Source organism: Agrilus planipennis, unplaced genomic scaffold (genome assembly GCF_000699045.2).
Source record: "Agrilus planipennis isolate EAB-ADULT unplaced genomic scaffold, Apla_2.0 scaffold251, whole genome shotgun sequence".
Classification (NCBI taxonomy): Eukaryota; Metazoa; Arthropoda; class Insecta; order Coleoptera; family Buprestidae; genus Agrilus; species Agrilus planipennis.
The window spans coordinates 308576-335154 of record NW_020439110.1 but is presented as its reverse complement, the minus strand read 5'-3'; the positions used below and the strand labels follow the sequence as shown (position 1 = coordinate 335154).

Genomic DNA, 26579 nt, shown 5'->3' with positions numbered 1-26579 from the left:
AATAATAATAATAATAATATTCAATGCGTCAACGTGAAAAAAAGCTACAAGCAAACTCTCAATATTCATCACTATCGTATTATATCGTATATTATAAACTACCTACAATATTTCGACCAAATTAATGTAACATTCAATCACAGATTTCTGATATAATAATATAATCGCAAATAAACAAGTCATAAACGAAAAAAATTAAGCATATTTATAAAACATTCTTTTATCAAAAATTAAATACAAAAATGGATATTATACATATCCAAAAAAAATTCTTAGTGAGTAAATAAAATATTTTACATTAAAAAAAAAAAAGAAATAATAAGAATAATTATTGTTATTATGGCACTTTAACGTCATGGTTCTATTTACGTAACGGTCGGACTTACGTAACTACATAAAAAATAATATCATCGGGCAATTTAAAACAATACATGAAAAGCGTTCTACTATTACATAACTACTATTAAAATACAAAGTAGATCATACGGTAGTTCCATACGTACTAAAAACGACTCGGGAACTGTCACTGTCCAAAGTGACATCTTCCGGACTAGCTAGATCCACTTTCACGCTCCCTGAATTCTTGCGCTTGCGCTGTCCCCAATCCCTTAATGTCCAGTGGTAAACTGCGTCCGAATCTTGTTGCATTTGCTGCTTAGGACTATCATTATTGACGTTGGTTTGCTGTCTAGCATCTTCCATATCACCCACGCTCTCCATTGTGTCCCAGCTGGTTGAACTGTATGTGTCCAAAGTATCTCCACCACCTCGATATCGATTAATTCCTATAGAAAAAAAACATACAAAAAACTAAACTAAGATCTTTGGACATAATATGACTCTAAAAAAAAATGTATTTACTTAAGTTTTTACCGTTATCATCAGGTGATAAATGACTGTCCTCTATACCCCTTAGAATTGCCTGGCATATTTCAGATTCCAGAGGAATAGGATCGTCAGAGTCACGATTGTATACCGTGACGGCGATGTGCGCTGGATGTGGGACGGGAAGGGGAATGACCAATTTGTCAGGAACGTACTTTCGATGTCTTTTCTTCCACGGTAACCACAGGGTTTGATCAGTCTTATTTTTAAGAGAACTAAGCGTTGAAATAGATTCTCTGGAAAAAAGAAAAAATTTACATAAAAAAAAGCAAAACTCTAAGACCTATATCTAATATTTAGAAAAAGTAAAAAAGTTGTTAATGTGAAAATTATCTTATTTTCCTTTTTTTACTCACGATTTCTTTTCAGATTTTTTGCTGGTAGTTGAGAATTTGGAGCGAGGATTAAACGCCGATACTTCTAGATATGGGCTGTGCACTTGTATGTTGCCCCTAGGAGTGTAAACATTTCCTAATAAATCAGGTCCTCCTGCCCCTATAAACATTTAGGGATGCAGATAAACGCTGTGGGTTTAATTACACACACTTCTTACCTAATTGAACACTGTGAACCATTTCTGAATATCTGCTCAGATCAGCTTGCGGATCTGGATCCAGTCTAAAACTGGTGTCCATATGATCTAAAGGCGTCAAAATGTCCAAGCTAAACAACTCAGTATATAGGAGTGCCGCAAGTCCCGCCCAATCCCCACAACTAAGTGTACGGTTTTCCCAAAATTCCTCTTCTGTACATCCCAACTTGGGAAGTATCCTTATGGGATAGTAACGCTCCAACATCAACGCTCCTTGCTGGATTGCAATCTAAAGAAAAGAAAAGCATCTTTAAGTACAATCTGCGCAAATATTACATTATTTTTACCTTCAATTCGGATGTAGTTAATTTAATCTTGCTTTTCACACTCACGCTAAGGCCAGTCTGTAAATCTCTCCTTCTTTTCTCTAATTTTTCGTGCAAAACAGTCATGAGATCTTGCGCTTCTTTTTCTAGCACTTTGTACTGTCCATTTTTGGCAAGTTGTGCGGAGAAACTTCCAAAACAAGCTTCCACAAACTGTGCAAAATCCTTCTGTGGTTGTTGTATGGTGGCTTCCATGACATTCTGATAAGCAGCCAGTTCGTCCCATTCAATCTTAGCCTCGAATGCTGCAAGAGCCTGTTCGGGTCTTATTTGGAAGTAATAGTCAGAGGCAAGACCGGGCCCAGCGACGCGTTTTACTGCAAAACTGTCACTAGCTGGGACGCGACCCCTTTTCTTAATGATGAGGTGGAATATTGCGGTGTCCCATAATAATCGGACCCCATAGCGAATAATACCAACTAAAACATACGTTCTAATTTAGAAATTAAATATGATGGTAGAATTGCTTATTGCATAAATTAATGTCCCATGTAATGAAAAACTAGGCGAGATAGGTTGGCAGGACACCTTCTCAGGCATGAAGGTCTAGTCAGAGACATATTAGAGGCAGAAACAGGAGTTAGGAGGGGTAGAGGTAGACCTAGATTAGATTACTCTTCGCCAATAGTTAAGGATGTGGGCTGTTCTAGTTTTAGGGAGTTTAGCTCAGGATAGGAAAGAGTGGAGGTACGTGTCCAACCAGTCTTAGGACTGATGACCTTATGATGATGATGTAAAGAAAGGCAAGTAACTGCCATTGTTTTCATATTGAAGAGTAGTTTGTGAGATATTGTGACATATGGTCAGTTGTTTTATTTATTTACCTGTTAAAATGAAAAGAGAAATCAGCGGGCACACTATGAAGGCAACTAACAAGGCAAAAAGCGGCTGAACAATCCCCTGAACACCAATATTCCAAACGAGGGCTTCCAAAATCACAAAGAACCTGTTCCTCTTTGGTTCCGGACTGTCCAGGTCGTAAATTATGGCGTTCGTAACTTGTATTGCCAGCGTTAAAACGGGCATCCAAAGAACTGCTGTCAACGCAATAAAAATACTACTGACTATCACCACGACGCAAACGATCGGAAAAATAACGACGAGAAGAATCGTACCGAAAAGACCTTTGAAAAAGTAGTTCCATATCCGATTCAAATGACGAGTGAACTCTTTCCCAATGAACCCGGTATCCGGTTTCGTTTCGAAATAAGTTCGCGATTTTGATATATGTCGCCAGAGCATTATGAGTCGAGAAGTGAGCGTTTCAGTGGTACTACTTTTGCGTGGGAAAAGGGTCCCGTTGATTTGCGACAACTCCAAATCCGCCATGAATGGCTCGATACAGAAAAGAGCACGTAAACCTATCGGACTACACCAAGGCAAGACGATGCCGAAGAAGAACATGGCGTTCCATGTCCAACACCACGTTCGATGGAAGTAATTGAAAATGCGCCAGAGTGGCCAGCGAGTCGTGGTTGTACGAACGACCTCTTTCTCTACCAGAAACACCTGAAAAAGATGAAATTACTTAAGGAAGAATACACTTGCTCATTTGTACACAAAATTAGAAGAGTTTGACACTTACTGGTTGACTTGGATCCGACCTTGGCGTGGTTATGCTCGTAGCCTGCTTGCTAAGAACCGTAGGAACAACTTCAGAATGACCTTGGAATAGTCGTCTGACTATCCAATGGGATGGCATCCAGATTTGAGTGGGCCACAAGAAACTTCTCGTGGGCGTTTTGACTTTTCTCAATTCCCTCAATAATGCAGGCTCCCTCTACAAGCAAATAACATTAAATACAATCGTTTATAATTTAGGCAAGTAGCAACTGGAAGTACTTCTTTCATAAATGCTAGATCCTTGTTCAGAAAGTATCCTGTCTGATTTAATTTTTGGGCGTTACAAAGGGTCAGCGCTTCTTCGTGAGCGCTCCATTGGTTCTCTTGGATAAACCTCAACTCTGCTGTTTCTAGTTTTACCCTTAACCATGGCCCTATCCTTGATAAAACTGGATGGGTGTTGCATAATCTATTTTTAATAGCGTCACGACATTTCGAAAGACGAAGCTGAACACTTTCGATAGCCCTAAGCAAGACAATGTATTAAAAAGACACACATCAACCATACCTACTGTCAAAAAATACTTGTGCATTAAAACAACACTCTGAGCTTGCTCGACCAACAACTTGGTCACTCCCTCCCCTAAAGCTATGAGGTCCGGATGGGCATAAATACTATTGTATACTCTCTGCAAATACTCCTTCATTACAGCGTCGTTTACTTCCTGGAAGAAATCGTTTGATAAGTACCTGTATAACAGTTTAGCTGACGTAGTAACTGACCCTTTCGATGTCTTCATCGGGCATTTTTTGTGCTCTCAATTCGGCAATTAGCCTTTCTCTAAAATGGAGGAACCAACCGCGCGTTTCTTTTTCCAAAATGGATACCAGAACAGGTAATGCTTTACGCATTAAAGACCTGTCCCATAATCGTAAGTCTAATTCAACACCTGATGGAGTTAGGAAGCGATAAGGAACAACTACAGGTGGCTGAGAGCATTCTCTGCCTACTTCAAATTTTTCTGTAGTAGCCCTTCGAAGCTGCCTTCGAATGTATGTACATAAATGCTCCAGAGATTCTTCATTTTCTGGCTATAAGTGTGCATTATCGATTATCAATAGAACGAACAGTATAAATCTCTTGTATTATATTACCCTGCAAACAAGTTCTGCGACTAAATATTTACACCTTTCCTCTTTGATTTTTGTGTCCAAATTTTGAGTTTGAAGACTAGGAATTCCAATAAGAAGATCTATAATTCTCAGGAAGCCTTGTAAGAGTGCCTTGAGGGCCTGTCTGACGCTGAAAAAGTGGGACACGATCCGTCCTTTCGACGTTATTAAAAGTAATCGTAAAGCTATGGCCAGATCGTTCAAAAGAGAGTCGCGACTTCTCACGGTGCCTTTTTGTAAGAATTCCGACAATTTCCATCGGTGTTGTTGACCGGGGAAGTTTAACGAATCTACTTCGAATTCTCTAAAAGGGACCATTGAAAAGAACTATCGTTACCAGCAGAAACTTGAACCCCAGTCACCAATTTATTATTTAACGAATCTAATTACGACTATTAAATGTACTGGTGATAAGATTTTAGTACAAACTTTTAATAAATTGGCAACTTTCAAAGTAAAAAAAAGCGCCGCAAAGGATAAAATTTAATTCTAGCATACGATTATTGTGAAAAAAGCAAAAATCGTGAAGGCAAAGCTGCCGCAGTAAGTAAAGAGGACAAACACATACGGTAAAATGTCGTTACTGTAAAATGCACAAGAGAGACTTTCGGAAATAACTTGGTAAAAAAAAATAAGGACAAAAAAGGCATCCCTAAACCAAAAACGTTTTTAGACCAAAAAAAAAATCACCAATCCTGCATTTGTTTTTGTTTAGAATACTGTAGCAGAGAGAGACTGACACCTTTATCGGTGTTCCGATTATTTCCGCCTGTTAAAAACCAATAACAAACAATAAACATCCAATCAAGAACGAAGTAAATGAAGATAATGATAACAAACCAAGAGCACATCTTTTTTCAAGCAACAAAACAAAATGAAAATACCACAAATGGCGCGGTAAACGCCATCTGTAGTACAATGCTACATTTTAGGATTACGTATGCTCCAACAAGATCCATTTAAATATATGGATATCTACTTGCTGAAACGAATCCCGGCGTAGCTAACCTCAACTATATTATACGTAATCCTAAAATGTAGCATTGTACTACAGATGGCGTTTACCGCGCCATTTGTGGTATTTTATAAAACGCGCTGTTAAGACAGCAGGCAAAAGTTGGTCTGTGTTCTGTCGGAGCTGTCTGCGACGCGCTGATGAGATCCACAAAGATCGAAATCGCGATCCGCGTCTGGCAGTTTCGACAGAACACAGACCACTTCGAATTATTTTATTAAAACAAAACGAAAACAATAACGCTAACAGAAAAATGTTATTGCACTGACATACCCTATTCGCCTTATAGATTCTAGTTGTTGGCAGTTCAATCGTTTTGGTTTTCCATATTTATCCTTGTGCAAGCTTTACAGAACAACATAGTTTGTTAGTGTTTGCGTGACCTGAATTTCGATTTAAAATTTTTGTCTAAAGACGCACAAAATACACTGCCATTCAATCTAACAATTTGATACTTTTCTCAATCTCTACCAACTAACTACTCTGAACAGTTTACAAAATGAACGTTTGAATGTCAAGTTCATTTACGTCATTTTTGTCTCTTGTCTGCATCACGTAGATAAACGATTCACTTTATAAACCACGTTACTATCTAGCCTTTTACAATCAAAATCGTTTTAACTAGAACTGTAGCTAATACAAAAGAAAGTAATCTAATAATAACGTACCCCTTTTCCCTTACACACTCCAACTGCTTCAGACTCAGCTTTTTTGCTTCTCCTTTACCATCAACAGCCACAGCATCAAGTTCATCAAAGGATGGCGCAACAAACAAATCCCTCAAGTGGTATTTCATTTTGATGCGCCCTAACGAACCATCGGATGACATCTGATAAGGTTGATTGGAGTCCTTTTGCGATATCGGACTCGGCAGTACTACAGAAAAAAGGACTAAGATCTAACAAGTCAGAAATCTAGACACTAGAAATCTGTATATGTATCGTCCATGATAACGCTTAATTCATTAAGAATGACTTATGTACCTATAGGGAACGTTTTCCAATGATACAGGAACTGTTCAGCAACGTGCTTTATATTATTGACCAATTGTTCAACTTCGGCTGGAGCCCCGATCAAATTGACGTCAAATTGCAAAGGTTCCCGTTCAGGCTGCAGGGAATCGAGATTGGTGTCGAACGGTTTGTTGGGTAGAAGGCTTGTAGGACGTGGACGTGACTGTCCATTACCTCGCATACTTGGACGGTGTGATACTACAAGAATAACGTCCCTGCGCTCAAACAAAGGCACCCTTTAAATACTACTCTCGTCTTACATTGAGATCCATTGGGAACTGGCTCTTGTCTGACCTCGACCTTTTCAGATATTCCCGACCGATTTCTATAATGACCATGTTTCCTTTCTTTCTGATGATCAGAGTCGAAACTCTGAGCCGAGTCAGAACGATGGTGACCGGACCCGGATGAACTTCGACGATGATGACCGTTACCAGAATCGTTCCTTCTATGCGTACCCGATCTTGGTGCCGAATTTGGCCTACTGCTCATTTTCAAGGGCAGACTTTCGACCCTTCCCCGGAAATATCAATTCCTTTTCACATCCTCGACGTACATATATCCCATTAAGTACACTCTGAATTAAACAGAAAGTGAAACATGTACGTACAGTCAAGTTGAATTATTTTAGTGCTATCGTCCTACATAATTATCTACTCTAAAAGCATCAGCTCGTTAAGTGGTCTACATTATCCTAAAAAATTGTCATATAATGAAACTGTTTTAAATATTTTGTCAGTAGATGAGAACTCTAGCGTAGTTCTTAAGAAACCCAACATGCCAAACAATTTTTCAGAAGTGGATCGTTGGAAAGAAATTGCACGTGACTGTACATATTAATATTGGACGATAATACATCTGCATATATTTATGTAACTGGAACAAAAAGGGTTGGTTTAATTTCTAGCACGCTCCATTGTTATCAAAATAGGAAAAGGTTCTTTTTCTAACCAGCGTCAAGGTTCTCATCTTCAAATGAAAATGTTGCGTAAACGTAGAATTTGCGACTGCTCTCTGCAGGCGTTGTCTCAAGGGGTCGATTCTTTTTTTTTGTTCCTTGTTCCTACACACACTCGCAACACTATTTGGAAAGAGCCTGATACGTGCCCAAAATAAAAGAACGTTCTATAACGACTTAAGTGGAGGGTTTAATTATTGTGACAAATGCTAGTGAATAAATTGATGTAGCACATTGAAATTGAAAGAAAAATATGCTAAAATTACCTTATAGGTTTGTGGGAGATTTTTAGTCATAGTAGGTATATGTATTTTTAATCCTCCGAGTTCAGTGCCCATTATAAGAAGGCCTTCAAATATGGTCAAACACCTTTCTGGCAAACGTTTAAAATATTGAATTAGAAGACACTGTTGTTGTGATAACATAACGGCATATGTTCTTTAAATAATTTATTTATTGAACTTCAATAGCCTTTATCGAAGGGAAAGTTTCTTATTCGTACAACAAAGGCTTCGCCACCCTGACTAGTTTAGGTACTTAATCGGAAAACATTGATTACCTGTTTGACCGAAGGTAACCCTTTTACTTTAAAGAGTATATTTCAATATTTACAACTACATTCTTTTGTTAATTGTCATTTAAAATTCTAATAAAACACAAACCTCTTCCAGACACACTTTATTTAATTTACAGTCACTTTATTACAATTTATAAAGACTAAGCAACGATATTTATGTATTAATGTTCCCTATCGTATTAGATAAATTTTTCAATAAAATAATTGTTTGCTAAAAGGATTCGTCATTTTTTTTTTTAAGGTTTACGATTAGATGGGAATGTACACTCAGTTTCGTAAGTAAGCAATCTACTAATAACTTATGCAGCGAATTATGTATACGATATTTCTAAGTATGACTCTTACGATGTCATTAATAAGATCTTTTAGCGTTCATGTTGATTTTCTTATCGTAACATTATGATCCTAATCTAATCGGACCTTAATCGAACAACCGGTAGGAAAAGACAACAACAACGAATAGATTCCAGCCCGTTATAAATTATTCCTTCCAGTAAATTGCCGCAAGTAATAGCACCTCCGCATATTAAAGTAAAGATATTAAATACAAGTATCTATACCACCATCTATTTTTTTGCTGTTATTGATAATACAAGTACCTATTTCAACCTAAAACATACGAAGTACCTACCTATCACAAAAGCACGTTAAAAGTACCTATAATACACCACTTTCGAATGCAAGTGTAGTGCATTTAGTGCATCCGTATGTAAGACAACTTAATTTAGTGTAATTACATTCCAGATCAGAATGTAATGTTTGTTTATTTACAACTGGTGCACCACTTAACATAGCATTACAATGATTCAGAACCATCATCGGCTCCACAATTTTCTTAACTTGCCGGGCATTTATTAATAGATAATGTTAAAAAAGAACGTCATTTGTTAATAAATTATTTAATTTTTTTCTTTTGCTATTTTATACTCTAACAGAGTACCTATACAAACAGAAAATTGCTAAACAATTAGTAAAGAATGATGACAAAGCTGCACAAGCGGTAATTACAAAGGATATTGTGATATAGGTACTTTTTTCCCTAGAGGCTAATTAAATCATCCATGAAGCAGTGGCTTAACAATTAATTTCCGTAGTTTCTTTCCATTCAAAAATAAACCCAAGGTTCATGGATGAGCAGTTTAGACGCTGCAGGAGGTGCAGACGCAACAGCTAATGTGCCCATAATACTTCTTTTTGAGAGCGCGCAAAAAATAGAAAAGTCGAAAATAGAACATTTGCATTTTTTAAACAAGTAGCAATATGTATTACGTTATTGTGTATGCATTAAATAATATGCGATTGAAAGAAGAAAATATTTAAATTTTTATACGAAATTATCAATGAAATTGTGAGATAATTTCAAGATTTATTTAAAGTGATGATGTACTCAACAAACAATAAAAATTTGAATTGATGACACAATCAGTTACGACTTTTATCATTAAAAAAAAAAATTAAACATACACTTCTATCCCGAATGCCATCCTGTTTTTGATAATATTAATGACATCTTCGATAGCATAAAAATTAGCGGTGACATATACTATTACATTATTGTATATTGGTAAATTTCAATCAAGAAGTGATTGAAATATTTGCTCATCAAATAATGCTATTTTCATTTTACGAACATAGGGAAAAACCATTGGTACATTTCAAACCATGGACTTGTGGATTAATGTTAATATGGTAAGTTTATTATTTTGGTAAAGGTCTAGATGATGGCCCCCACCCGCGAAGGGGGTGGGAGTGGGGGGAACCGAAAGAGGAGGTCTTCCCCACCACTGTACCATAAAAAGTTCGTAGCGGTTTCACCCCCATACAAAGTTATGGGGGTTCAAAGTTAATAAATATGTCAATTTTTATACATTTCTAGGCATGTAAATATTTATAGTCATTCTTAAACAATATTCAAAGGTAAAACTAATGAGAAATACATAAAAATATTGAGAAAGTTATATAAAACATTATTTAAATAGTCTTTCTCAATAAGGTAGGTTAGGTTAGGTTAGATTAGGTTATCGGGTTTTGTTCAAGTGACCACCCTCTTTCGATCCCCCATCTCCACCCGCTTATTTAAATATCTTTCTCAATAAGGTAGATTAGGTTAGGTTAGGTTAGGTTATCGGGTTTTGTTCAAGTGACCACCCTCTTTTATTTGAATTATAGTGTATGAAAATTGTCAAAATAATCAACTTTTAACCCCCATAACTTTTTATGGGGGGGAGACCGCCGCAAATTTTTTATAGGGTTTTACTCACATGACCACTCTCTTTCGATCCCCCCTAACCTTCGGGGGTGGGGGGCCACCATCTAACGCCCATAACTTTTTATGGGGGTGAGACCGTCACAAACTTTTTATGGTACAGTGGTGGGGGAGACCTCCTCTTTCGATCCCATCATCTAGACATTTACCATTATTTTTTCTGGAAGTCTGTAGAATACGTCTTGTCACTGTTTTTAGATTAATGCTTTTTATTTTAGTCGCAAAAGCGTATTTTGAATCGCGATCAGTAACTATTGATAATAGGTTTAGACAAATACCCTTGCCACCACCCTCACAATATTACAAAATAAAATAAATAGCAAAGTAGAAATAAAACAAAAAGTTCATACTGGTTAGTATTCTGGTATTCTGTCCAAACCCTCGGGCGCGGATCGCGATTTCGACCTCCCCGGAACCCATCAGCGCAACTTAGGCAATTTCGACAGAATATAGACCTCCCCTCCACTTTTTGCCTTAAGACAGTGTTTTATGAAGTAGTACAAACAGTGCGGTAAACGCCATCTGTAGCACATTGCTTCCTTTAATGGACCTTGTTGAACATTTTTGAATTCCAATAGCAATATGCTACAGATGGCGTTTACAACGCTGTTTGTAGTAACTCACAAAGTAGAAATATTATAGTTTTAACTCTGAACTTATTATGTATGCACCTACCTTATGTTCTTTAAGTCTAAACATCAGACAGTTTTATCGGCAGCCCAAGTCGAAGCATACCCCCTCATAAAAGAAACTGGGCTTTTCATCTAGTGAAACACACGCGAAAAGGCGTCGTCCTTTTATAAACAAGGAATAATAAATGGTGAGCGAACTTTCTACATGATACCTCTTTTCATATGCAAAGTAACTTGGCCGTAAACTGTACTCGGCTTTTACGATATTTTTGTAATCTATTTCCTGGTAAGCTGCATGTACTTACTCATACGTGCTTGTATTTAATAGATATTTATAATGGGTGCCTGTTGACTTTAGAAATCCTATTTAGTATAAATGTGTAGCAGATTTCGTCTATTTCCAAAAACATTCTCACTTTCTTAATCGGCAAACCCGATTGATAAAATAACTAAGTGACATACCACTAACAACTATGCAGATAAAGATAAACTTGAAAATTCTAAAGCAACGACTCGGGTAGACTTCAATATTGAGATTATCTTTCAGCAGCAAATTGAAACTTGTGAAAATAAAGTAAAAATGAAGATTTTATTTACAACACAAAGACTTTCAATATAATAATTCGCAACAATATTCTTTTGGTACATTGTGGCTCATGACCATCACTTGATGAAGCCACAATTTGGTGAAATAATGTTACTGCTTTGAACTACAATAAAATTCTTCGATACTATGCACATTATTCATCGTCAAATTATGAATGATACGAGCTTTTGCTTCCATTGACATAAATATGGGTGTTTCATATGATCCATGGAACTCTGGTCCTCAAGCCAGGAGGCTTGGGGACTTCGAAAATAAGACAAGCAATGCTTTTGATCTTGCAAAGAATTATAAATGTTCAACATGTCTTTCTTGAAACAGAAGGTGCCAACCCAAAAGACATCAACACAAGTTTGAAAAATATTCTGCACAATTTTGGATTCGTTTCTTCTGTTTTTTTTTTGTGAAATTTACCTGACAATAAAGTCTTTTCTGCAGATCAAGAGTTTTGCTCGAAATATGAGGATGTTGTTTCAAACACAATTTCTTTATATTCATTTACGAACATGTTGAAACTTGTAAATGTAAATTTACAATAAGAAATCTATTTAATTTTCCATCACAGAATGCGTAAAAATAAGTACATAAATTCGATTAAATACTGGAAGCATTTTAATAGGTACATAAATAAAAACGGCGATAAGTTATTTATAATGAGCAATATAAAGAAAACAAATCTAGTTGTTGCTGATAGTATGTGTTCTTTTTATAACTGCAGTTACATAGTTAATAAATAGGAGAAGTTTATTTAGGTCATTTTATTACAAAACTTTTTTGACTAACAATTCTTACAGTAGGTAAATTTTAATATTAGGGAAGGTAAATTTGGGGGAGATCTATAGTCTGACGTAAAAGTTCTTAAAACATGGGTTTCATTATCCCTAATTGCTGAAAAAACGGAAATTAAAGCAAAGCAAGAACTGTGCAATATCCTTCAGAAATTGGCGAAATTCCAAATTAAATCTAAAAGAAGAAGCCCTAAAGAAAGTAACTTGATGCCAGGTAACTTTAAATGTTCTTGAAATATTAGTTTGCTTTATATGATTACATGTAAATGATTTAACAGCTTTCGCAATTTCTATTCTCTATTATATAAAGTCTGGAGAAGTGAACTTAGTGCGCCCTAAAATTAAGGAAGATCATTTTACCCCGCCACTGCAAATTCGATTTATTTTAAAATTGCTGGTCAAATTTTATAAATTCCATGTATCTTTACGCACAATATACAAAAAAATATGTACAATGTATCTGTGGATATTAGGGTAAATTTAGTATAAAAAAACAACTTAGATCCCTTAGTATATAAGCCCTTTTTTCCAATGAAAATGTGTCGATATTCTGTTTCTATGACAATGGCAAACTTCAATAAAACACAATTACGAAAGGGAATCTAATAGGTATAAGGTTACTAAAACAACCTGCTTATCTATTATAAGTAAACGAACTTTTTAAATGGTAGTATAAAACAAAATAGAAGGAATCAACCTTATAGTAAAACCTAACCTAAATACGACCAAAAGAAAAGCTGCGCCACTATTGTTTTCTTCAAAAGAAAATTTCAAACACAAATGGTACACATAATTATAAATAATTACATTTTCACTTACCAAAATAATGATTCTTTATTATTCGATGATGTCACATTAATAAACGAAAGCATCGTTGGCAAATTAAGCACTGCAACAATTTCAAATCACTTTCGGGTTCACTACACTATTTTCAATAAACAGCATAATAATTTACCACCTATATAAAAAAAGAGCTTTAAAGCTATCAGATGAGTATTTAACTACACCCTCACAAACGTCAACATTTACTGAATCAAAAACTTTAAGCTCCAGTATGTGGCGCCATCATCCACAAAACAGAAAAGCTTCACACCAGTGGTGTAACAAACAGGATAGCTTGCAGGAAACAATTTAGCAACAATTTTGTTTACATTTAGAATATTAATCATTATATTATGTAAAATAGGCGAGACTAAATAGAAAAATTGAAACATTTTCTTTTATTCTTTATANGGTTCCGTTAAGTCGGAACTTCCGATTATTATTACACCTTCGGTTCCGACTTCGGCTCCGACACTTTTAAATCGAAGGTTTTAATCGGAGGTCGAAGATAAACTAATAGCGCTGTTAGGGGTAACCAATAAAGGGACGAAACATAAGGGTAATTATTTTGCTTATTAAAGTTATGTCTTGTAATTTAAAAAATGCAAGGCTTTTTAGATACTGAAAGTGATCCATATAAAACCAGTTTTTCTGTGTTTGTAGCAATTTTATATTTAAAAGTTCTATATATTTTAATTATGACACTGTATGTGCTTTCAAGATTTAACCAGCTAGTCATTTAGGTAATTGATAACTGATAATTGTTGTATGGTAATTATTATAATGCCTTCGTTAATTTTAACAAAATGGGATGTCGAAGATGCTGTTTATGTACCTGCAGGAGTTGTTTCTAATTTACAAAACTATCATCTTGCTGGTATAAGGTTTTTATATGACTGTTATCAAAATAGGGTACATTTACATCCCCTATCAATCCTTAAAATATTGTACTTATTTACTTTTTTTTTAGTTGAAGGGCGGTATTTTAAACCATGATGTAGATATGAATTTTCCAGCCCAAGTTTCTGCTTTCTTCACTGCTTTAAAAAAAGAGATTCAAGTGGCATCTCCTGCTTTAATAATTTGTTCAGAAAATAGATTTTTAAAATGGTTGTATCACCTTAAAATATATGGTAATTTTACAGTACATTGCCCTAAAGAATGCATCTCAGAAGACATAAAAGAAGGAATTATAATGACATCAATTCATCAGACTAAAGTGCTTCAAAATTTAGTAGAAAGAAATTTTTCATTTATTGTCATTGAAGAATTTGATTTAGTATCTAATAAGAGGATTTTTAAACAATTACGGGGAGACTTTCACATTGGATTAACAACACACAACTTTATAGTAATTTATTTGATTATTTAATGTAGAACTAGATATTTTTAAACTTTTTATGTTATAGAAAGAACCTAATCAGAAGGTATTCTTTGAAATGATAAATTGGACTAACCCTGGTGTATTAGGGAAGTTTTCCCAATTCTGCAAGTAAGTTTAATTAATTATTTGTAAATATCATACATTATTTATTTCTTCATAAGTACCAACTTATTTAATTGATTTTAAAATGAAAAATGGTTTTTACAGGGATAATATTGAGCATTTGCAAAATTTTCGCTGGCCTTATGAAAAGTATTGGCATCGATTAACATGGAACTTTTGCGACACTTTTACAAGACCCACAGTTGAAGAAAAAAAGGTTCTTATGTATAAGATATTGACAATATTTGTTTAAAAGATATAAACAAGTGTTTTATATTTTTTATTAGTTTAATGTTTCCTTTTTGCTGTGCTCATTAGAAAAAACTTTTGAAATCATTTAATTTGTTACTCAGATTTTATTTTCATTATTTTTTAGGAATATGTTGAACGAATAAAATTGTGGGCAAAACAGGAAAAAGTTGAGATAAATTTATCAATGCATGAAAACATTCCAAAGAAAAGAAAATACAAGAAAACACAAACTAAAACAGAACAAAAAGAGATGCAAAAAGCTCCATTTACATCTTCAGATAGTTCCAATGATGTTGTAGAGACTTTAGGCAAAAAAACTAATATTAGGAGGAAAAAGAGAAAAGTAACACCTAATAAGCATGTTAAAGGTAAATCTGGAAAATACATAAAGAGAAAAGATGACAATGAAATAAATTTTAGAAAAGCCAGAGGCATAAACAATTTGGTAGCAAGTAATTGTAGTCCTGATTATAATTCTGATTCAAATAGTGAAAAAAAGTTTTCAAATCAACCACATAATGAAAATGAGAACATCATATGTTCCCATGAGAGCCCTAAATTCTCATCAAACACCCTTCAAAGTCAAAAAGTAAAAAGAAAGAGAAATCTTCCATTATTAGGCAACTCTTCTTCACCAGAAGGTTCACAATCTGATGAAGAAAATTCTATTCTTTTGTCTTTATTGAAAACAGAAAAATCAAAGGAAAAAAACCAATGTTCTATCAACGAAAATAAAAAAAGTCAATCACAATTAGATTTGTGTATAATGCTTAATCAGTCTGTTGATGAGTTTGAGAAAAGCCTTGAAGAAAGTCAAAGTAATGAAAATTATGATGTTCTGATGTCAATAATTTCACCTAAAAAGAATCCCGTAAATAATTTAAAAAAATTAGAATTTCTTGATAAGGGAAAATCTGAAAATGAAAACAGTGAAAAATTGAAAACTGATGAGGAGATGTATAATATGGAAATCATAAATAATCATAATTGTAGTCGTTCAGATTTTGATAAATATCAACCAAAATTAAAAAGTGAATATGTAAGACAACTTAATTTAGTGTAATTACATTCCAGATCAGAATGTAATGTTTGTTTATTTACAACTGGTGCACCACTTAACATAGCATTACAATGATTCAGAACCATCATCGGCTCCACAATTTTCTTAACTTGCCGGGCATTTATTAATAGATAATGTTAAAAAAGAACGTCATTTGTTAATAAATTATTTAATTTTTTTCTTTTGCTATTTTATACTCTAACAGAGTACCTATACAAACAGAAAATTGCTAAACAATTAGTAAAGAATGATGACAAAGCTGCACAAGCGGTAATTACAAAGGATATTGTGATATAGGTACTTTTTTCCCTAGACGCTAATTAAATCATCCATGAAGCAGTGGCTTAACAATTAATTTCCGTAGTTTCTTTCCATTCAAAAATAAACCCAAGGTTCATGGATGAGCAGTTTAGACGCTGCAGGAGGTGCAGACGCAACAGCTAATGTGCCCATAATACTTCTTTTTGAGAGCGCGCAAAAAATAGAAAAGTCGAAAATAGAACATTTGCATTTTTTAAACAAGTAGCAATATGTATTACGTTATTGTGTATGCATTAAATAATATGCGATTGAAAGAAGAAAATATTTAAATTTTTATACGAAATTATCAATGAAATTGTGAGATAATTTCAAGATTTATTTAAAGTGATGATGTACTCAACAAACAATAAAAATTTGAATTGATGACACAATCAGTTACGACTTTTATCATTAAAAAAAAAAATTAAACATACACTTCTATCCCGAATGCCATCCTGTTTTTGATAATATTAATGACATCTTCGATAGCATAAAAATTAGCGGTGACATATACTATTACATTATTGTATATTGGTAAATTTCAATCAAGAAGTGATTGAAATATTTGCTCATCAAATAATGCTATTTTCATTTTACGAACATAGGGAAAAACCATTGGTACATTTCAAACCATGGACTTGTGGATTAATGTTAATATGGTAAGTTTATTATTTTGGTAAAGGTCTAGATGATGGCCCCCACCCGCGAAGGGGGTGGGAGTGGGGGGAACCGAAAGAGGAGGTCTTCCCCACCACTGTACCATAAAAAGTTCGTAGCGGTTTCACCCCCATACAAAGTTATGGGGGTTCAAAGTTAATAAATATGTCAATTTTTATACATTTCTAGGCATGTAAATATTTATAGTCATTCTTAAACAATATTCAAAGGTAAAACTAATGAAAAATACATAAAAATATTGAGAAAGTTATATAAAACATTATTTAAATATCTTTATNGGGTCGTCGCACGTACACTCTTTCCTACGCTGAGCCAATCTTCTCATTTCATTAAAATTAGAGCATCCTTAACAGTAATTAGATCTGCCTCTACCCCTACTGACTCCTGTTTCTGCTTCTAATATGTCTCTGACTAGACCAGGGATGTTACGGAGCTTCGACTCCGGTTCCGTTAAGTCGGAACTTCCGATTATTATTACACCTTCGGTTCCGACTTCGGCTCCGACACTTTTAAATCGAAGGTTTTAATCGGAGGTCGAAGCATGTATTGTATAAATATGTATTCGTATCATTTATTGAAATTGTTTCTGTATTTCTGCTAAAGATTTTCCTTTGGTTTCTGGTAAATAAAATATGCCATATAGAAAACCTATTATACAACAACAACCGTAGATCCAGAATGGTACATAGCTGCCCCAATATTCAGACATGGGTTGAAACGTCATAATGGCTAAAACTCCCAATGGAGCACCCAGGAATGTGTTCAAAGACAGTGCTCTTCCTTTTACATTTAAAGGAAATACTTCTCCTACTATTATGAACGGTAGACCGAGAAGTCCTACCACGACAAACAATTCATAAACTAATAGCGCTGTTAGGGGTAACCAATAAAGGGACGAAACATCAAAATCAGTAGCTTGGTAGAGATAAAAGTATAGACCTTCGACAAACAGTGAAATTGCAGATACCAAACAGCAAATTACGAATAATGGTTTTCTACCAAGTCTGTCTACTACCTGGCCTGATACTATTCCTGAAAAAGGAAATGTTGAATGCAAATTATTCAATGGTTGCTAATTATTTTTTATTTATCTGACAAAGCTTTGCANTTAGTACTTGCAAGCTTTTTATTATTACTGTTGTGATTTGAACTACTAGGGGATTCCCATAACTTGGTCCGAGTGAAATACATGCAATAAATCAATAATTATAAAAATGTCTTGAAATAATATTTGAAATTTCCAAAATGTGCACTTCTCTTTTTGAGAGAATAAGCAATAAGAAGTGTGTAAATATTTGAAATTTATTCTTTTTCAAATTCGGGACGACCTACACTTCACACTTGAACGCTGTAGCATTGTAATTCATGTTATGCTTAAATGATGGCAGCACGTTATTTATTACGTATTAGCTAGGCATAAATTTAAATTTTAGTAGTAGGGTACTACTCTTTTTATTTTTAATTTATCGTTTAATAAATTAATAATTACAAACAAACCCTTTCGTATGGAAGGGAGGGAGATAAATAGATGATGAATTATGCTTATTTAAGAGTATAGTATTCTATGGGGTGGATGAATGGGGATGGTGGAAAAAAGCAGAGAGAAGTTTTATATAAAAGATATATCAAATAAGTATTATAGTGAGAGAGAGGTACGCCAAATTACGTAATATGAAGGGAGACCAAATGTGGGAAGATGTGGGAAGAAGCGATAAAAGACAGTAAAATATTAGGATAGGTTGGGGAAGCTGAAAGAAGGTGATATCAGGAATGAGATATAGTGGACGAAGGTTTTAGAAATAGGGGCAAGAAGTAGATGTGATATCAGATCAATCAAGAAGAAGTGAGGAAGTGGATCACGGAAATGACAAATGTAGGAGAAATAATGTGGAGGGACTCGCAAGGGTTTTGGGCACCAAGTTATTAAGAAGGGGTTAATAGCAAAATTTAGGACAAGGAATAAGTGTAGATGATGTAAATATTGTGAAAAGGAAGAAGACAGACAGTGTAGTATATGTGATAGGGATGTAGAATACTTATAGCAATTATTAGGATGATATAAATATCGTAGAACTTGGGAAGAATCCTATAAATTAGTGTGGTCCTTTTAATTTGTAGAGATGTGAAAGAGGCTGAAACAAAAAAAGAATGTTGAGGGGAAGGGCAGAATAGATAGGTTAATATAGCTCTAAGACATTGAGATTAGATATTGAGATATCATTATTGTTAAGACCGTAATATAATAAATGATAAAATAATAATAAAACCTTTCGTTTAAAATTTTACGCTTTATCATACATTTTGTTTACTTGAAACAGCAATAACGAAAATACTTCATCTATTGGATCATTCTTTATTATCATCGAACGCATCTGTACAAAAATACAAAATGAGAAAAAGACCAATGAAAAACCAAAATTAAAAAATGTAATTTATTAAAAGATATGTATTGTATAAATATGTATTCGTATCATTTATTGAAATTGTTTCTGTATTTCTGCTAAAGATTTTCCTTTGGTTTCTGGTAAATAAAATATGCCATATAGAAAACCTATTATACAACAACAACCGTAGATCCAGAATGGTACATAGCTGCCCCAATATTCAGACATGGGTTGAAACGTCATAATGGCTAAAACTCCCAATGGAGCACCCAGGAATGTGTTCAAAGACAGTGCTCTTCCTTTTACATTTAAAGGAAATACTTCTCCTACTATTATGAACGGTAGACCGAGAAGTCCTACCACGACAAACAATTCATAAACTAATAGCGCTGTTAGGGGTAACCAATAAAGGGACGAAACATCAAAATCAGTAGCTTGGTAGAGATAAAAGTATAGACCTTCGACAAACAGTGAAATTGCAGATACCAAACAGCAAATTACGAATAATGGTTTTCTACCAAGTCTGTCTACTACCTGGCCTGATACTATTCCTGAAAAAGGAAATGTTGAATGCAAATTATTCAATGGTTGCTAATTATTTTTTATTTATCTGACAAAGCTTTGCATTTTATCATGTATTAGAAACAGAAAACATATTTCAATTCAAACTACGTAATTTTTTCTATAGGGGTGCATACGTATCATGTGATAATATTGCAATATACAAAGTAGGCTTAAAATTATCCATCTACTTTCAAAAATTATGGTATAGGAAAAAGGTACTTAAAAAGAGAAAATAAGTACCTATATTTATTTTAAGTAGGAAATTATAATTCAAATTAATAAGTAGAGGAAAATGTTTTGAATTGAAGAATGTATAAATTCACATTTTTTAAATATTTCTTGAAAACAAAAATGTAATAGTGATTTACCTGCTAGTATGTTTAGGGCACCAAACCCTATACTGGCGTAATTGGATGGTATACTGCTACCGCTTAGATCCATGATTGTTTGAAGGAATGAAAAAACACAATATGCTCCTGATGAATACATTAGCATCCTTATTACTAAAAAATATAATGCCGTTTAAAAGGGACCATGTTGGATCCCTCACTATTCAATCAATATATTAACTATATTTTAATAGATATGCGAGAGGGAACAATATTATCAATTGCAGGTGGCACAATTGTGTAATATCTACGAAGAAAACTTGGAATATAGTTGAAACTCGATTGAATAACTTCCTTAATGTGACACATAAGTAGCTTGCCCAAAATAAAAAAAAAAATTAATACAAAATTGGACTATACGAGGGAGGTTCAATAAGTACCGTGTTTGAAGACATAGGACGCTCCTGAGGGAAATTGGTGTTGTCATCGTATGCTGCCATCTATCAAACCATACCAAAACGAATTTCAGACTGATTGATAAGTTAGTTTGGATTTGGCAGCCATTCTACTGGGACGTGCTTCGTTATTTTCGCTAAGATGGAAAAAGAGCAGTATCGTTTGGTAACTCGCTTTTGGTTTTTGGATGGGAAGAAATGCGAGGAGATGAAAACAAACTTGGATACTGTTTATGGAGACATTTCGCCATCTAGGACCACAGTTAGATATTGCTTCAACGAATTTAAACGTGGGCAAAGGTCCGTTTTTGATAGGAGCGACCAGGAAGCCTGGCAAACGTTGTTACCGAGGAAATCATTTTACGGATTTTTTAGGAAAAGGAAGAACGATCACTGGACAATAGTACAGTGAGTTATTGGACCGCTTGAAGGAGACACGGACGCATTTGATGAAAAAAAAGGTGCGTTTTCAACACGACAACGCACCGGCACATTCATCAGGAGTTGTTGCCGCCAAACTGCATGAATTACGTTATTATTAACTGCTGCCGCACACCCCGTACTCACTCGATTTGACTCCCTGCGACTTCGTCTTGTTCCTACCATGAAGAAATGACTCGCGAAAAAGAAATTTAGCTCAAACGAGGAAGTCATCGCCGAGACAGAGGGGATTTTGGAGAGTTCGACAAATCTTATTTTTTGGAGAGGTAAAAAAAATGGTAGGGACGTTGGGAGAAGGGTATCTTTCTAAAAGGGGACTATGTTGAAAAATAAAAAAAGAAATTAAAAAAAAGAAGTGTTCATTTCTTACACGGGTACTTATTGAACCGCCCTCGTATTTCGTTATAATATTTATTATTGTTTACAAACATCATAGTAGAATCCTAGCATAAAAATCGAAAGCTTAACAGTTATTAGAAAATGTTTGAGCGCGTATTGTGTCATACAAAACATGAACTTTTCAGGTAAACAATGAGTCATATAATTCTTGATTAGATAAAGTATTTAACTGCCAATTAAAGAAGTCACAAAAATTTAAATATCATTCGCTGTAACTCAAAGTTAGTTACGTTCAAAAATGTAATCAAATTAAAAACAATAATTACTTACTCACTGTCATCACGAGTTGTTTTCTATAATCTGGCTTAAACAGTTCTTTAAACGAGGATTTGTTTTGCATGTCGACTTTAACAGATTGGGTTATATCAGCAAGTCGCCCATCTATAAATTCTTCAGAGGAGCAGTCGCTGCTTAACTTTTTCAATACCGCTCTTGCTTCATCCTTCTTACCCGTTTTGACAAGGTAGTAGGGAGATTCCGGTATAAACAAACATATAAAGAGACAAACGACGGGAATTATAATTAATGTAATCGCAAAAGTTGTGTACGAAACAAACGGACCCACGGAGTATCCATAAAGATTTCCCACCATTGACATAATTGTCAGGAAATTTGAAATACGACCGCGAATATCGCTTTCAGATATTTCAGCGTTGTAAATAGGTCCAACCTATAAATTTTAGAAGGATAAAGAGTTATTCTGAAACAATTATCCAATAAAAAAAATAAAAGGATAATGTATTTGTTTAGGTTTATGATTTATCATTTCATTTCCTTTTTAATCAACTTCTGGACGTACAAAACTCGTTTTGACGAAAATGTGTTTTTGCGAAATCGAAGGAAATGAGTCGTAACATTTCAGTGAACAGTAAATGGTAATATACTGTCATAATTAAATACATCAACATCCTCCACTCTTTCCTATCTTGAGCTAATCTTCGCATTTCCTTAAAACTAGAACATCCCACATCCTTAACTATTTGTGAACAGTAATCCAATCTAGGTCTACCTCTACTCGTCCTGACTCCTGTTTCTGCTTCTAATATGTCTCTGACTAGACCAGGGATGTTACGAAGCTTCGACTCCGGTTCCGTTAAGTCGGAACTTCCGATTATTATTACACCTTCGGTTCCGACTTCGGCTCCGACACTTTTAAATCGAAGGTTTTAATCGGAGGTCGAAGCATAACATAGCGGCGGCCTGTGTCGACTGTTATGAACAGGTTCATAGTATGATTCAATCCCCCGAAAATTGAAATGAAAAAAATTTGACTAAACAATCTTTTATTTGTCCTTAAATAAAAATTCTCTCTCATGCCACCACTTCTGACCCTGCCTCCGACTCCGATAAAGCAAATTTAAAAACTCCGACTCCGCGTTCGGTTCCGATAAAACTACCTCCGTTACATATGAAGACTGGAAAAACTTTGGCGGTCGTTGTAGAACAAACAGAACAGCTCAAAACCCCAACGTCAAAACACGACACTGTAATTGTCCGAAGCACTTTTCGGTAACAAAGTTACCTTCTTCAGGAACTGAAGAGTTTACTTCGGACAATTACAGTGTCGTGTTTTGGCGTTGGAGTTTTGAGCTATTCTGTTTGTTCTATACCTCCGTTAGATCCCTGGACTAGACCTTCATGCCTGAGAAGGAGTCAGTCTTACCAACCTATCTCACCTATTTTTTTTTTGACTTCCATAATCCTCTGTTCTCCTATAATTTCTAATACTCTTCATTTGTGACCTTCTCTATCAATGGTATCCTCATCAAATACCACATTTCGAACACTTTTTCTTTTCCGCCGCGCCCACCGTCCATGTTTTGCACCCGTACACCGCCATACTCCAAACATACACCTTTAACAATCTTTTTTGAATTTCTAAATTAACCGTTCACGAGCATAGAAGTGACTTCTTTTTATTGAAGGCGACTCAACCCTGTGCTATCCTCTGCTTTATATTCCTACTACTTCTACCGCCCTGATTTATCTGACTTCCTAGATACCTAAAATTGGCCACTTCTTCTAATTTTTCGTCTCCTATCTTTATATTCGCTCTTTCTCTGCTTTTCCTTCCCTTGCATACCAGTATTTTTGTTTTACTTTTATTTATTTTCATATAGTACTGTTTTGTCAATACTGCTTCCATTTCATTTAAAGCTACCTCTAACTACTCCTTGCTAGATGATAATACTGCTATATCATCTGCAAATCTAAGCATACTAAACTTTTGCCCCTCTATATCTGTCCCTTCAGTTGTACTGTCTTTAATGATGTTGATCGCGTCTTTGATGTATAGATCAAAAAGTAGCGATGACAGTGTGCATCCCTGTCTGACTCCCTTCCTAAAATCTACTCCGCGTTGCAGACCCAGCTCTATAACTGCCTGTTAATCTTTATACAAACTAAGTATCACTCTTCTATCTTTGTAACTCATTCCTACATTTTTAAGTATATTTAATATCTTGTTCCATTTAACATTCTCAAAAGCTTTTTAATTAAATACATATTAAGAGAAAATTGTCATTATTGCTACTTACACTCAAGCATAAACCGGAAGAAGTTCCTGCTATGATTCTAGCAGCATACAGCCAGCCAGCTGAATTAGCGCATAATATAACAATTGCACTAATAGTTACAGGCACCATCGATACAACAAGAGTTTTCTTTCTTCCTATGTATTCTATAGGGTAACTTGCAAACATACTACCTAATCCTACCCCTACAAATAATAGGGAAGCTATCAGAGATGTTTCGGTCTGTAAATGAAATAATAATAATAAAGAAACAAAAGACAACGAATCTTAATTAATTTTAATGGATACTTTCAAATTTAAGACTTACCGAATTTAATGTAACGCCTATAGGTGAGTTTGCAGATGTAAGTTGTGGGACTGCAGGGGAAGTCCATACGAAATGAGTGGACACGGCTGCTATTGTTGTCATGGCTAGAGTGAAATAGAGTAAATGTAGCTAACTAAGGGATGATCCAGAGATAATTCTCAAATCATCGAGAATACAATAATTTGATAAATACTTCTGAGGAAGGACCATTAGGATAAAGTTAAAGTTTTTAAATTTCTAGATTAAACATAGTACGCTTTGCTTAGAATGACAGTAAATACTGTTTATCGAGATGAAAAAAAAATTTTCTATCCCTCTGGAACAGTAGTTTTTTTTTCTGGATAAAAGGTACCCTATATCTTTTTCTGTAGTCCTGACAATATGTGTACAAAATTTCATGAAGATCGATTGAGCAGTTGAAGAATGAAATGGTAATAAACAAACAAGCAAATTCAGATAGGCATTTATAATATTATAGTAGTTAGGATTATAAAAGGTCATCCATTTGGATTTATGATAAAAAATCTCCCCCTAAATTGCACAAATATTTGCAAACATTTAATAAAGGTAGATATAGGAAAAAAGTGATGTTTGTGACATGTATATTTTGAAGAAAACGAAAAAAAAAAAAACTCCATTAGAAAGAGGAAAGGTCATTATACAATAGAAGAATAAAGTTGACAACGTGAACGTAGATTATATCTCTAAGTCTCGACAGCGACTGGGACGCAACCCAGATATAATCTACGTTCACGTTGTCAACGCAGCACTACCACTGAGGATGTCAGCCGCAGTAGCTGACGAAACGTCTGGACGGAATAGTTCACTTAGACCACGGCCCTATAGCCCGAATCTTCATTCTATTATGGTCATTATACAATTTCATTCATAGCACTTACTGGGTATCAAGAAAAGCAAGTTACAGTTAATGTCTTATGTCATTGTTTTCTTCTGAAAACTTTACTATCAGATCTAGTAAACTACGAAATTGATTATAGACAATATTTCAGTGTCAGCAATATAAGTAACTAAATCTGTAAGCTATAGAAAATTACTTATTTTATTGAATAACGTTCAAAATTTAGTACAAATAACATATAGTGAAACCCAGAAAAAACATGTCCGGTTAGGCATATGTAACCAAAAAAACTGCAACAGGCTTTAATTAAATGCATTTGTGTATCCAATCCTGAGATCCAATTTTTAGCATTTGTAAGTGAGGAGATTGCACTTTTATTTCAAAATTTACACCACTGAGCAGACACTATAAGAAAATAAATAAACGCTATAACTGTGTTAGTATTTTGGAAGTGAAATTATTAGAATTGCTAAGGGGGAGCTGAAAGTCCTGGACGTTTTTAGATTAAAATAGGAAACCAATAAGAGAATAAAATTTTGAAAATATCAACATACGAAATAGTAGGAAATAGATTTAATAAATAATAATAAAATTATTTGCACAAAGACAATATTATTATTAAAAAAATTTTGCCAACGATGACGCTAACACATCATAAACATAAAGGTTGATAATATGTTCACAGTTATCTTCCCGACATGCAGCTTTACAACGACCAATTCCATTTAAATTGTGTTTTGAAAAAGGTCAAGTTCAGTCAACAGATAGAAGTAATAAATTTTTACAACTTGTTTTATTGTTCCGATATATCGATTTTTAAAAACATAAGAAATAAGAATTTTTATTAAGTTTCGATAAACTTCCATTATAAAAATGCGGAACTAGATGCAGAAGCGGATGTGAAAATGAATGCGAAACTTCCCTAATTGCGGAAGCGGTTGAAGCAGAGGTCTGTTGCAATAATAGTTTGGAGTGCGGCGCTCTACGGGTGCAAAACATGGACGGTGGGTGCGGCGTTAGAGACGTTTGAAATGTGACGTTATAGGCGAATGATAAGGATACCGTGGATAGAAAAGGTTATAAATCAAGAGGTGTTAGTAAGAATAGATGAACAGAGGACTCTACGGGGTAAAGGTGTAGATGGGTGGGGGGTATCGAAAGAGGAGGTCTTCCCAACCACTGTACCATAAAAATTTCGTGGCGGTCTCACCCCCATAAAAAGTTATGAGGGTTCAAAGTTAATAAATATGCCAATTTTTATACATTTCTAGGCATGTAAATATTTATATAGTCATTCTTAAACAATCCAAACGAAAT

General features: G+C 34.6%; 3 protein-coding genes across 7 annotated transcripts in view; 1 reads left to right on the top strand and 2 right to left on the bottom strand.

Moving 5' to 3' along the window:
- Positions 1–257: 257 nt before the first annotated feature.
- LOC108740446 lies at positions 258–13431 on the bottom strand. Of its 5 annotated transcripts, none has more exons than XM_018474763.2 (16): positions 13212–13431; positions 6828–7144; positions 6538–6765; positions 6223–6430; positions 5828–5899; positions 4522–4843; positions 4150–4458; positions 3952–4091; positions 3646–3892; positions 3389–3583; positions 2628–3312; positions 1765–2222; positions 1439–1706; positions 1242–1380; positions 862–1121; positions 258–785 (listed from the first exon to the last, which is right to left on the bottom strand). In XM_018474763.2, the coding sequence occupies exons 2-16, from the start codon at positions 7057–7059 to the stop codon at positions 481–483; spliced, it is 4068 nt and encodes a 1355-aa protein (XP_018330265.1). In that variant the 5' UTR covers positions 7060–7144; positions 13212–13431; the 3' UTR covers positions 258–480. The 5 variants fall into 5 exon arrangements, with proteins under 5 accessions (XP_018330265.1, XP_018330267.1, XP_018330266.1 ...); XM_018474765.2 differs by lacking the exon at positions 13212–13431 and adding an exon at positions 8188–8207; XM_018474764.2 differs by lacking the exon at positions 13212–13431 and adding an exon at positions 7792–8165.
- A 342-nt stretch (positions 13432–13773) lies between these two features.
- LOC108740427 (switch 2) lies at positions 13774–15482 on the top strand. The gene is made up of 6 exons (XM_018474739.2): positions 13774–14126; positions 14185–14565; positions 14624–14706; positions 14806–14917; positions 15077–15320; positions 15373–15482. Exons 1-6 carry the CDS (start codon positions 13983–13985, stop codon positions 15387–15389), a joined length of 981 nt encoding a protein of 326 aa, XP_018330241.1. The 5' UTR covers positions 13774–13982; the 3' UTR covers positions 15390–15482.
- A 3925-nt stretch (positions 15483–19407) lies between these two features.
- The window catches only part of LOC108740453 (facilitated trehalose transporter Tret1-like), an 8255-nt gene continuing 1083 nt past the window's right edge, over positions 19408–26579 (bottom strand). The window contains exons 2-6 of the mRNA XM_025977529.1: positions 24404–24507; positions 24100–24318; positions 21833–22232; positions 20307–20441; positions 19408–19925 (exon numbers count right to left, since the gene is read on the bottom strand). Coding sequence (XP_025833314.1) covers positions 19465–19925; positions 20307–20441; positions 21833–22232; positions 24100–24318; positions 24404–24507 — 1319 coding nt within the window. The 3' untranslated portion in view covers positions 19408–19464. The remainder of the gene's footprint in view (positions 19926–20306; positions 20442–21832; positions 22233–24099; positions 24319–24403; positions 24508–26579) is intronic.